Source organism: Zonotrichia albicollis, chromosome 11 (genome assembly GCF_047830755.1).
Source record: "Zonotrichia albicollis isolate bZonAlb1 chromosome 11, bZonAlb1.hap1, whole genome shotgun sequence".
Lineage (NCBI taxonomy): Eukaryota > Metazoa > Chordata > Aves > Passeriformes > Passerellidae > Zonotrichia > Zonotrichia albicollis.
The window spans coordinates 23,315,306-23,328,097 of record NC_133829.1 but is presented as its reverse complement, the minus strand read 5'-3'; the positions used below and the strand labels follow the sequence as shown (position 1 = coordinate 23,328,097).

Here is a 12,792-nt window from a genome sequence, read left to right as displayed (position 1 = left end):
GCAGCCCGGCTCCCTGCCCCGGTGCCCAGAGTGCTGCACACACTGCTGGCCTTTGCCAGGAATTGCAGGGCAGCCGGCAGAAGAGGAGGGATCCTCAGCCAGCCCAGCAGCCCGTGGCTGCCCTTGGCCTTTCCCTGCTCCAGGGCACACTCCAGACGGCCAATGCCTCCAGGCCGGGCTGTGCCCAGCACGGCTGCGCTTCCCCTCGGCAGCAGCCAGCTGCCACCTGGGCTCTGAGAGCGGAGGATTCGCCCGCTCCCGGGAAGAGGCACCCAGGGCCCGGCTGCTGCCTCTTGCAGCTGCAGGGGCCTCCTCCCAGCCTGCCTCTGCCGGGGCTCAGGCTGCTCCGGCCTCTGCCGGGGCTCTGCTGGGGCTCCAGCCCGGGCAAGGCCGGGCCCGCTCTCACCTCACAGGCGCTGACAGCTCTGCACCACAGGAGACCTTCCCGAGCACCCTCTCTGATCTTTCTGCTTTCTCACTTGAGCAAGGCTCTCCTACAGCCAAAGACATTGCACCTAGGGATACAAATCCAAGTGGCAGGAACACCAATGCTCTCCAGTCACAGCTGAAGGCCTGCATCTGCGCAAGTTGTATGGGCTGCTCTATTCTTCCTTCGGTTTTGCCTTCAAATGCCATTGCCCTTTCTGCCTCAACTAGAAGTGTCACAGATGTACCAAAACGGGCCAGTGTTCTGGCCAAAGGCAGTGTGCTCTGGAGATGATGAATGAAGAGTCTTCCCAGCTTTCAAAGCACATTGAGAAAAACAACAATCCCTTCTTTTTAAATTTTAACAGTTTAGTAGCAATAAAATGGTTATTAAGATAGTAATAGAAGTTAGAATAATAAGAATTTGGACAATCAGAGTTAGAACAGTAAAGGACAATAAAAACAAAGACATACGGACAGTCCTGGTGCCTCCTGGGCAATTATGCCCCGAAAGCACACACGCTAACAAAGGATTAGCCCTTAAAAGCAATAGCCTGTTGCATATTCATATATCTCATACATGAGGCATAAATTCTTTTCAAACAAAGGTTGTTCTCTGCTTATGGTCAAGTTCTCCCCCTTAATCCTGTTGGCTGGTCAAAGTTGGGAAGGAGGTGGAAGAAAGTTGGTCTTTTCCAATAAGGACGCAAGAATTCTTCCCTTGGGGCTTTTGGTGTCCTGTTGCTGTCATCTCTGGGCAAAGAATTTCTTGATTACCCCATCCCTTTCTTGAGCTAGTTAAAAAAGTATCTTACATTACATAGTTTCTATTTTACATAATCTTATGACCTAAAACTATATTTACCACTGAAATAATTATCAATATAGCTGGACGGGACATACATGAGCTTGTCTGGCCTTTGCTGCTTGACCAAATAGCGGCAACTGTGGAATTTTACCCCAGAGACACTTTTGGCCAGCTGGATGCTGCAGCTGAGCGCTTGGAGGCAAGTCCAGGCATGCAGGAGCTCAGGTTTACCTTTGGTGGAGACGCTTTAAGACGAGGTGAAGGAAAGGAGTTGGTTCTGATGGAGGGTTTCTATCCAGAGCTTTATTCCTGGCCCACAGGCCTCTGAATCCAGCAAGGGCTCCAGGAGAACTCCCAGCTGCATGGTTTGCTCACCCTTTTACCCGGGGCAGAGGAGGAGGGAAGGAACACGGGGATCACCAACCAGGTACGGGGCGGGGAAGTGTCAAGGGACAGAGGATACCTGGATGGCCCAATGTCCTTCCAGGAGGGGAGGGCATCTTTGGAATTCTGCCAATCACTCGCCGCCCTTCTGGAATGCCAGGATTGACAGACAGCGCTCAGCAGGGGCCAGGGTGTGGAAAGGAGGGATGATTGACACACCTGGCAGGGAATTATCAGGGAGGAACCTGGGGTATCTGAGGCAAACCATGACATTGCACCGCAACATAACACAGTACTTAAAAAAATACAGTACTACTAACTAAGACAACATAACACATACAGTATATTAATTTATATATATACATATATAAATTTTATTATCTGTGAAGAACCTGTCCTGCAATATGTACTTTTCACAACACCAAAGAAGCCATTGCACCTTTAAAAGACAGCTGACAACTCAGAAGGAAATGCTCAGCTTGTTCACAGGGTGAGAAAGAAAGGATTCTTCCAGATGAGTTAAAGTTTCAGAAACTTTATTTATTTACAATCCTACTCTATAATCCTCTAGGGTGGTATTTACAGAAAAATGGACAGGCACTAAATGAACCAGCCTAACCTTCTGGAGCTAACTAAACTAACTAACCTTCTAGGACTAAGTCAGGTTTTTAATAAAGCTGCATTCAACGTTGTGGATAAACAGGTGATGTTGTGAGCAGAAAGAAGAAGCAGAAGAGTTGCTGACAGACAAAGGGGTAGCAACACAAATAAAATGACCCTTACAGCATCTACCAATTGGATTAAGAAAAAGATGCAACCAAACAATGCATGACTACAGAAAGCTATAGGATAGGAACTAATTATAAACTATGTTTAGAAGCACAATAAATGGCTTCTCCTTGATTCACAGTGGATTGTGCAGAGTCTTTTTTCTTTTCTCCACATAGTCCTACTCTAAATCCTACTCTAAATCCTACTCTACACTCCTACTCTACAATCCTACTCTCTAAGATGGCTATGGAGAAAATGGTCCTGATGTGATTATAGCACTTTTTGCTTCTCCATCCTCCTCTTCACTGAGATGATGAGTGGTGCCAGGGTGGATGCAGCCTCGGCTGATGTTACAAATGGATGCTGTTCACAAAAAAACCCAAAAAACGAATACAAAAACAAAAACAAAAAAGAAAACAAAACACAAACAAAAAACTCAAAACCAAAACAAAACAAATAAACCAAAAACAAACAACAAACCAAAAAACAAAAAGACAAAGAACAGTGAACAGTGAGCCATTACTTTCCAAGCTCAGTGCTTCACAGGCTCAATCAGGATTACTCTGGGTCCTAAAAAGACCCAGAAAGAGGAGCAATGGGACCATTGCTACCCAGCAGTCATTTGCAGGACCCTGCCATCACAGGCAAACCTGGCCCAGAATCCCACTCATCCATTTATTCAGGTTTCTTTATCTTGTTGGGATTTTTTCCCTGCCAATGCTCTAGAAATGGTGCTTCCTGTCCCTGGGTTTTCTTCCTTTCAGGAAACTCCAATGGCTCATATGGGTCCCTGCCTTTGAAAGACAGGCACTGTGCTGATTCCCACAGGGACAGAAAGCAGTGTCTGCCTTTCCATGCCCTGCCCCTTGTGTGCTGGATGGCTCCTTCCTTCCCATCAGGGCCAGCCCAGTGGCACTGGGCCCTGCAGTTCCCTCTCTGCCACACAACCTGGCAGGAACCCTGGCACAGTTCCCATCTGCTTGAGCGTGCCAGGCAGCAGATGGGGCTGGGACAAGTCCCTCCCAGCTGTCCCTGTTTGCGTGGCAGAAACCTCTAAGGGTGGGCTGGGGGGCACAAACCAGGGCCCCTCAGAGTGAGCCCCCCACAGCCCCTCCTGCCCACAGCCAAATCTCTGACTGCTCAGCTGGGACTGGCTTCCTTGGATTCCTCCACCACCATTTCATGTCTCTGTACCCTGCATTGCTCTACTTCAATTCTTTTGCCATTAGAGAAAACTGAGCCCTCCACCAAATTACAAAAGAAGGCAACAGAAACAGTCAGAGGACAGAGCGCCTCTCCTCTCAGGAAATGCAGACGGAGCTGGAGTTATTCAGTTTTGTGAAGAACAGGCCCCAGGGAGACTTTATTGCCACTTTCCAAGATTTCAGAGTTGCTTTGAAGAAAGCGGGGGACATCTTTTTTTAACAGGGCCAGTTACAATAGGATATGGACAAATATTATTAAACACAAAGGGTATCTAATCAGAGTAGGTCTAAGGAAGAACTTATTTTCTTGGAGCATGGTGGAACCCTGGCACAGCTTGCCCCAAGAGCTTGTAGGTGCCCCATCCCTCCAACCATTCTGGCTCCAGTGGCAAAGGGCTCTGAGGAACCTGATCTCTTTAAAGATGTCCCTGCTCATTGAAGGACACTTGCACCACAGGACCTTTACAGGGCCCTGCCAGCCCAGCCCAGTCTAGGATTCCTCACTGTTTTCATTTGAAGAGCACCAAGAATGGAGGTGAGGAGGAAGGGAGCTCATCTGCTGCCTTGGACTTGAGTGGAGGAGGAGCTCATCCCTCAGAGCCTGTTTCACCTGCAGCCCCTTCACATTTTACCTGCAGGAGCTCCTTGGCAGACCAGCGCCGCGCCTCATCTCTCTGCAGGCAGCAGCTCAGGAAGTCATGCAGGCAGGATGAAAATAAGTTGGGCTGCTGCAGCTTTTGTTTTCCTCCTGTGGCTATCAGGAGTTGAGGCTGGGGAAAAAGGAGACACCAGGCTCCACCTGCTTCTTTCCCATCTGTCACTGCTCTCCCAGATCCCATTGATTAAGCTCCACTCTGCAGTGGCACTTTCTGCCCTGGCAAAGACCCAGAGATGACTTTCCTTTACCAACCAAAAACCCAAACCCTGATGCAGCCACAGCTTTCCCACTGTCCTGCAGATTTTGCCTTGGCAGCTGATTTCATTGCCTGACCTAGTTAGTGGGAACTACATCAGCACAAGCACATTCCTTCCCTGAGGATTCATATCAGCTTGAGGGGCTTTTTGGAAGAAGGACTTTGCTATACTGACTCTACTGTATCCAAGGGTTAGGATATGAAAAGTATCTCTGCAGTGCTTCTTGGTCCCTTAAGCACAGCTGCCATAAAACAAAACTAATCAAGCTTTTTGCTTTGTTCTTGAAAACAATGGGAATTGGAAGGAAAGAAAGGAAATCCACCAGGTATTCCTCAGGTAAGGAAACAAACATTGGGAATCTCATCTTCAACACAGACACATTAAGATGCATGCACAAATGTACTGGGATGAAAACGCCTGCTGGGACACACAGGAGCCACCTGCAGCTCTGTCTCTCAGCAGTCTGAAAATTTCTGCTTTCCTTATATGGAAAAGAAAAACTTTTCATAGTCAAATCAGAAGGAGAGGTTCCATCCTTACGGTCACCCTCTACTCATCTGGCTACTCAAGTCAATGCATGAATGGTAGGCCCATCGCAGAAAGTGCCAGGAAACAAATGGGAGGTTTTGGCAGGCTCTCCACATCCCCAGGCTCTGGCTTGGTGATGTGCAGAATGTTGCTTTGGGCTACGAGAGAAACACGGTCACTGAGTGTTTCAGCAGCACTGCACAAGAAGCAGAAGAGACTCTGTGGACTTTAAACCCTCATGCCCAGGTTCCAGGCATGTTTCCCAGTGAGAAGAAACTGCACAGGGGGTTAAGTTCCTCTCTAAAAATCAGTGCTTTAGTAACTTTCTTGTGTTTGGGCTTCCTTTCTTCATTTCTGGAAATGTAACACCAGTTCTGAGAGGCTTGCCTTGTGGTTTTAGGCACATCTTCACAGACAGACAAGTGGGAACAACTTGAAACCCAAAGCAAATGTTGCCTGAGAAGAGCTGGGGAGTGTTTGCCTGGGGTGAGGCTTGAGCTGTCTGGCAATCCCTTTCCATGATGTGCAGAAACATCCAGCTGCTCCCCAGAACTCAGTCCCTCTGGGCACGCAGGCCTCTGGAAACTCCTGAGGATTCCAGCCTTTCTCCTGCTCAAGAGCATCTAACCTAAGCTGAGCTCCAGTTTCTTCAGCAAGGCCAAGGATGCTCACTTCCATGCAGCTGACAGTGTCCATGGAGCTCAGCAGATCTTTCTGATACTCCTCAGGCCAAGGAATTACAGTGTAGATTAGCAAGACATCGGCTGATCATTATCCAGTGTGGTTCATGTGGAACCAAGCTCTAACGCACTGACAAGTCAGAGGGAGAGAGAGCTCATTCTGCTTTTACAAGATGGTATTTAGAAACATAAGACACCAACTTGGAAGTATTCAAACCTCAGCTTGCAGAATCCATCTCAAATAGACAAAAATAACAATGGCAAGAGGCCTTGGAGTCTCCATAAAAATGCCCACCACTGTCATGATAACTCTGTGCTTGTGGCACTGAAATAGATGGTGACCAAAGAGACTTTGCTATTATCCTCTTTAAGCCAAAGGAGAATTTCAAAGCTGGAAATGGCAATGCACTCCCCTTGTGTACAAATAATTTATGGGGCTTTCTGTCCTTTTCCCACATCACCAGAGGTGACAAAGAGGGTTTTATCCTGACTCTCAGCTGAGCTCAGCCACTGGCCATGGTGGGGAGCTGGAGCCCTCCCTGTCATTAGAACTGTGCAGGCCAGGGATGGCCCTGCTCCTGCGGTAAAGAAACACAGCACTGGTGTCAACTGCCCATGTTGGATCCCAGCCCAGGCACCTGCCTGCAAGCTCATCAACTTGTTAAAGTACCAAGAAACAGCCAAGGGTTTGGAAAACAATTCTAACTGCAGTCGGAGAAAAATACATCCTAAACTTCTCCAGGCCACCCGCATCCATGACTGAACAATGTACAGATGACTTGAAAGCCTGAGAGTTTCGAAGATCCACAGGATTTGGAAAAGATGCTACAGAATGGAAGGGAAGAGCTGTATTTAAAAAATGAAAAAGCAAGGAGAACTGCTTGAGCATTGCTTAGGTAGTAGGTTTTTTTCTCTTTTTCTTTTTTGCTTACTTTTATTTTTCCTTTTTTTGTTATGTTTTCTATAAAATTGAAACTGGGAAGGTCTAACCTCCATTGCTCAGGATGTTTATCACATGTCTACCCTCTCCACTGAAAAATTCTTGTCCCTCAGAAACAGAGTTCCAACATTCTTCAAAAAACAAGTGGGAAATGTCAGGCGTGGCTGGAGGCCAAACTGGCAGGTTTCTGAACTGGTTAGGTTTCTGAACTGCCACTTCCCTTTCTGATACAACCAAAGCTACAGCAGATGCTGATGTGTTGCAGGGGCATTTTTAGAATGACACCTTGGTGGAAGTGGTGCCAGCAGATGGCAATGGGATTTTGTCCAATGGCACACAGAGCATGGGACAGGTGAGAAAGACAGTGGGATCAGTGAGTATTTGCACCTTACCAAGACAGGAGTTGCATTCCAGGAAGGAACTTCTTGTTCCACCATTTCGATGCCCACGATTCCCAAAGACCATATGTCCACTTTGGGGCCACATGGTTGACCTGTCACCACTTCAGGCGCCATCCACCCAGCAGCGCCGGCCATGGAGCTCCGTCTGCCCTGCTCAGGGCTGAGCTGAGCAAAGAGGCCAAAGTCAGCTGTGCAGAAAACAACAAACCATGAAAGCCAGCTCCAATTAGGAAACCAAGCAAAAAATTCCCCACTATCAGACTAAGAATGTGCTGTTGAATCTCTTGGAGAACTGTCCACGCTCAATTTCCTTGGGGCTTTAGCCAATGGAGTATGGAATTGGCCACTTCCAAAAAAACCCAGATTCTTAACACTGCTCACAGTAGTGGACTTCATTCCCCTGAAGCTTTAGATTGCAGCTCCCTCTGTCTGGAAGGGACACACACAGAGCAAGGCCACTCTTGACTGCTTGTGGCTCCTTCTACCTCTGTGCACGTTGCAACTGTGCCCTCAGCTCGCAGCAGGGGTCCCTGCACTGCCACCAGCACCATTTTTGGGGAGCTGACAGTCACTCCAAGCAGCCCCACACCCATATCCCTGGAACGCTGCACCTGACCAAGAATATACTGACCCAGCTTGACAGAACCGTCAGTTCTGAGAAGGATGTTTCTGCTCTTCACATCTTGGTGGATGATGTGGTTTGAATGAAGAAATTGCAGTCCTTGCAGGCACTGAGAGAGAAAACAGAAACAGGAGGTCAAAAATGAGTGATGTGATTTCATCCCACAAGAAAGAAAACAAAGAACCTAAAAGATTCCCTCTCCAAGGGAATGGGGAGTAATGGCAGAACAGTAATGGCCACTGAGAGGAAGAGCTTGCTGCTCCAACACTTGCAGAGCAGGACCTTTCTGAGGAAAGGCACGTCAGCTTTTGAAAGAGCAACAGCACCTGCTGTTGTAGGCTGTCCCCTGCCAACCAGCCAGGATGACTCCTGCTGCAGTGGACGTGCTTTTTCCATGCAGAGGACAAAGGAGGAGTTTGGAAAGGAAAAGTCCCTCCCTTTGGTGTGAAGCGGATCACTTTTGGGTGGGAGGTTGCATGACAAAGATTTTCTTGCTGGCCTCAGCACAGGCTTGGATGTATCACACCAGTCACCTTCCTGAAGCAAAGAGCATTTTGGCTGCACTACTATCCTTTCCAGCTGAGGACTGTGAGAAATGAGTCTTTTTTCTTTGCTGATCATTCCAAATCCTGCCACCAGCACCTTTGCTTTTACAGGCAAGGAATGCAGTGAAGACAAACTCCAGGCAAACATTTAGAGAGGCAAGGTGGAGAACAGCAAATACAAATACAGGAGACAGAGCGAGAATACAACAGCAGGAGATAAGAGTACTGGCACTGAGCACAGGGAGTGCAGGGGCACTGGCAGGCCTTTCACTTGAGATGCTTTTACTTGCCCATAGAGTAGCAGCAACACAGAAACAAAGCATGGCACAGGAAATCACTCCAGCTCTGAGGCCCTGTTTCCCAGACAATGCTGCCCAAGCCCTTGGAAACACAGATGGGATTGCTGACCTCCCGACTGATGGCTGCCATCTCATCTTCCGACAGGTAGGTCTGGCTGATGACATCGCTCAGAGTGCCTCCATCCATGTACTCCATAACCAGGGACAGTTCCTCACCCACAAGGTAGCTGAAAGAAGGACACAAGGGCATGGAGATGAATGTACATGGCTAGGTTGCTGTTTGGAAAAGATGGATCCACTCTTCTTTTCAGATCCCTTTGAGACAAAAAAAAAAAAAATAAAGGAATAGACATTCCCTCTTGGCTGTGCATTGTTTGCCATCTGTGCAGTCTCAAGGAGAAAGGTACAGCTGCGAAAAAAGAGATGTCTTAAATGGGCAGCAAGCAAAATGTGCAGTTTAGTAACAGCCCAGATAAAAAGCCTGTCATGCATGGTGTTTCTGGAAAAAAGCACCTACTCCTCCTGGCATGCATAGCAATGGAAAACAGTGGCAACAATCCAAGGGAAATCCGTGTTAGTTTACCTGGATGTAAGAAGACACTTGAATAAAATCAAGCTCCAAAACAAAGTGGTGGCTGTGAATATAGAGATCATTGATTTAGTAAGACATGACTCATCCGGGTTTTTGAACAATTTTCAAATACCATGTGCCAGCAAAGACTCATGCAGACAAAATGCAATCTCTTCCCATCCACTGGAGATGAAAAGAGCAATAATAATTAGCCAATAATTACAGCTCTATTTTCTGCCAGTGACCAAAGTGGGATCTTACTTTGCAGTTTGCAGTACGTGAACAAACATTCATAGGACAAAAGCACAACTCACCTGTCTAAACAGCTGACCAGGTTGGGATTCCTGTTCACCTTCATGACTATGAGTTCATTGACTTTTAGTTTGTTCTTCCTCAGTCCTTGAAGCTGTATTTTCTTGATGGCCACCTAAAATGACATTGAAAATCAGTAACTTGAGAGGTTGGTGGCACGAGACCACAAGACACATGGAGCGAGTGATTTTGCAATGACACAGCTGAGCTGTGCCAAAATGCCTTGTGATTAGGCACTGCAGTAATTAGGAACTGACATTCCAACAGCCCATTTCTCTGCTCCCTTGGGAGCCAGTTACAGGACACGTGGACCTCTGACATTTTGCCTTGACCACTTGGTAACAGCGGTGTCTCAGTTATCACCCACAAACCTCTGACCACACTCTCTGCTGTGTCATTTGGGATTCAGAAGAAGTAATCCTTGCCTTAATACTCTGTGGATACATCCTGGGCTATGGGCAGGGCTTAGGGCTTTCAGGGACGCCTTGCAGATCTCTCCCTATGTGCAGTTCCCAAGTGCAGAACTGCAGTGGCTAAGGAACTACTAGTAACTTTCAGATGGATTTGCTGGCAGCCAGAAATGAGAACTCAGGACTCTGAAGCTGTAGCCCCAAAGAGCAGTGAGGTGCTCGAAGGCACCATCTTTGTTTTAGCAATGGAGAGCGAGTGAGCGCGTCCTTCTCTGAAAGGAACCGCTGCCCTCCGTGCCTTCCTTCCGGCAGCTGAGGAGGACAAAGTCCCAAATGTGTTTTGTGGGCTGGCACCGGTCTGTGCTTCCTGTGCCTTTTCAGCACAGCTCTGCCCAAAGCTCCAGCCACAGCTCACACCAGAGGGGAAAGCCCTCGAGTGCAGCAGAGTCTGCAGGGGCTGTTCACATTTACCTCTCCTCCTGTGGCAGTGTTGAGTGCTTTGAAAACATCTCCAAAAGTCCTAGAAACAAAACAGAAGCAGAGAAAGGAGAAGCCACTTAGATCTTGCAGTGAAAGCCAGCCCACACAGGAGATCTGTGCTGTCAATGCCTAAGACCTGCAGGACACTGGAAGCATGGAGATGTCTTTGACAAGGCCTTCTGAGTACACTTAGAAATTCTGATCAGCACTGACAATCTCAGCCCAGTGCCTGAACACATTTGCAGCTTGCCTGACTTTACACTTGATACCTATTCCACCAGCAAAACACCTGATGCATAGTTTTGTACAATTAACATTGCTTGGACTCACCCGCTGCCAATATTTTCCAGTTCAGTGTATTTTAGAATAGGATTTTCCATCTTCACCATTCTCCCTGAGAGAAACAAAATGCAAGATGTTCACTTTAAAGCAGAGATCCCACCTTCTAGGAGATACAAAAGGCAGCCCCACTGTCTGGGGCTCTGAGCCCTCTCTTGGTGGACAGCTGGCTAACATCAACAGGAACAGCAACTGGAACAACAAGAAAAGAACAGCAGGCCCACAGCACAAGTGGCTGGCACAGAGACTGATTTCCAGCATCCTTTGAAGTGAGAAACCTCTTGACAGCAGGCACACAGGGAAGCACCAGGAGATACATTCAGAGGAGACTGAGACCAGAAGAGAATACCTAGCAAGGCAAGTAAGTTTGTCATCTAGAAACATTAAGGAGAGCTGGAACTAACAGTGCCTTTGTTTCCTTGGGAATAAACATTGTGAGATTTAGAAAAGGTTTCCTACTTGCTAAGATTAAATGCACCTGGACATCTAGAATCAATTCCTCTGAACAGATGCCAAGTTCAGAACAGGAGGAATATTGCCAAGTGTTCCCATCTTTTCCACCTTGCAGCACTTTGCCAGAAGAATGCCTCTGTGTTTGTAAAGCAGAGCAGCTCATGCTAGAACCAATCCCCACAGGGCTTCCAGCATCAGGACCCTCACCCTTTATGAGCAGGCTGAGCTCACAGACGCCCTTGCCCGTGCCCCGCGTGAAGAACCGCGCCACTTCTCTTCACCCTGACAGTGCGGATCAGTCGCTCCCATTGCACTCGCCCTCTCGGCACCGCACACGTCCCCATCTTCCCAACTCGGTACAGCAGGCAGGGGCACAGAGGACAGCAGTGCTCCTCAGGCACCCCTGTGACACAGAGAGCTGCCCAGAGGAGATGCTGACCCTCCTGTGAGCCCAGGCTGTGCGAGGCAGAAGCTGGCCCAGAGCAGGGGCTGCTGCCTCAGGCAGCTCCACGCTGCAGCAGCCGGGCAGCAGCGGGACCCTCCCAGCCAAGGAGGGCTCCAGCCTCTGCATTCCCACCAGCCCTCAGGGGCAGGGCAGCGACCACAACAAGGCTGGCAAAGCCCAAGCATGAGCACTGACAGGCACTGATGGGAAGAACCCAGAGTGAGCCTGAGCCCTGGACAAGCTGTTGCCCCCATTCAGGACACAACAGGATGGGCTTTGAGATCAGCCACACCGAGGCACAGATCAGTGCCCTTTTTGTCCAACTGGTGATGGTAGAGACAGAATCCACTGGGCTCTATTCTCAACCCTACCAGATCTTATCTGAGAGCACAGCACTGGCAGCTGTTAAGGGCAAGAAGCAGATTCATTGGGTTGTGCTGCAGAATCACAAAGGGCTTGATGTGTTCTCCTAGAGACTGATCTCAGCAGGGCTTCTGCCAGTGGCTAGGACTCAAGCAGTCACAGCCTTCTGCTGATCCAGGAACAATCTCTGCTTCTGCCTTCGGCAGAGAGGGAAGCCCAGGCAAACTCCAGCCAGTCTAAGCTGCCCTCAGAGGCAGCAGGAACACCCAGAGCTCTCTCTTGCTGCCTCGGAGCACTGCCAGCACTTCTGTGACACTAAACTGAGCAGAACCCTTTGATACAGCTATGCTGACACGTGCACACAACACACTGTCCCTCAGATAAGAAAGATACCAGACGTACTCTGCTGCTCCAGGGAGTCACTCGCCATCTCCTGTTGCTGAGCAGCAGCTGGGTCAGCACGGGAGGTGAACCAAGTGCTCAGGCTCCACTTCTTCAGCTGGGGAGCAAAGGCTCCTTGGGACAGCACTGCTGCTTCTGCAGCAGCTTTAGTGTCAGAGTCGGTGTAGATCTGAGACAAGAAATGAGTTGATGTCAGGAAGATGTGGCAGAGATTGCCCTGAAATGCAAGAGAGATTTCCATTTGAAATGCAAGCCCTTAGGAAGCTGCTGTCAGCCACATGCAGAGCTCTTTAATTCGATTGCTTTGGATGTCCACTTGTGAAACCAAATGGTCAAAACTAAAGGCTGGTTTTACTCGAGTTCATAGCCAGTTTGTTGCTCTAAAGGATGACCGCAGCAACGACTGCTCCACTTCTCTCAAAGACTCCTTTCCCCCTCCTAGGTCTGCAGATATATTTGCAGCTCCTCATTCTAATGTTCTACCTCTTGCCAT

General features: G+C 48.5%; 1 protein-coding gene across 1 annotated transcript; it reads right to left on the bottom strand.

The window, feature by feature from the left end:
* Positions 1–2,046: 2,046 nt before the first annotated feature.
* LOC141730548 (serine/threonine-protein kinase PAK 3-like) lies at positions 2,047–10,686 on the bottom strand. Its single transcript, XM_074549067.1, has 8 exons — positions 10,628–10,686; positions 10,289–10,337; positions 9,410–9,522; positions 8,634–8,751; positions 7,690–7,789; positions 7,050–7,246; positions 4,227–4,364; positions 2,047–2,752 (listed from the first exon to the last, which is right to left on the bottom strand). The coding sequence occupies exons 1-8, from the start codon at positions 10,684–10,686 to the stop codon at positions 2,660–2,662; spliced, it is 867 nt and encodes a 288-aa protein (XP_074405168.1). The 3' UTR covers positions 2,047–2,659.
* Positions 10,687–12,792: the final 2,106 nt, after the last annotated feature.

What these genes read in the sequence shown, in the direction of transcription:
- LOC141730548 (XM_074549067.1), bottom strand. Translation starts at nt 10,686, where the DNA reads ATGGTGAAGATGGAAAATCCTATTCTAAAATACACTGAACTGGAAAAT. An exon ending in CTGGAAAATATTGGCAGCGG is followed by an intron (nt 10,338 to 10,627) that starts GTGAGTCCAAGC and finishes TTTTGTTTCTAG; the next exon opens with GACTTTTGGAGATGTTTTCA. An exon ending in TGACGGTTCTGTCAAGCTGG is followed by an intron (nt 7,247 to 7,689) that starts GTCAGTATATTC and finishes TTTTCTGCACAG; the next exon opens with CTGACTTTGGCCTCTTTGCT.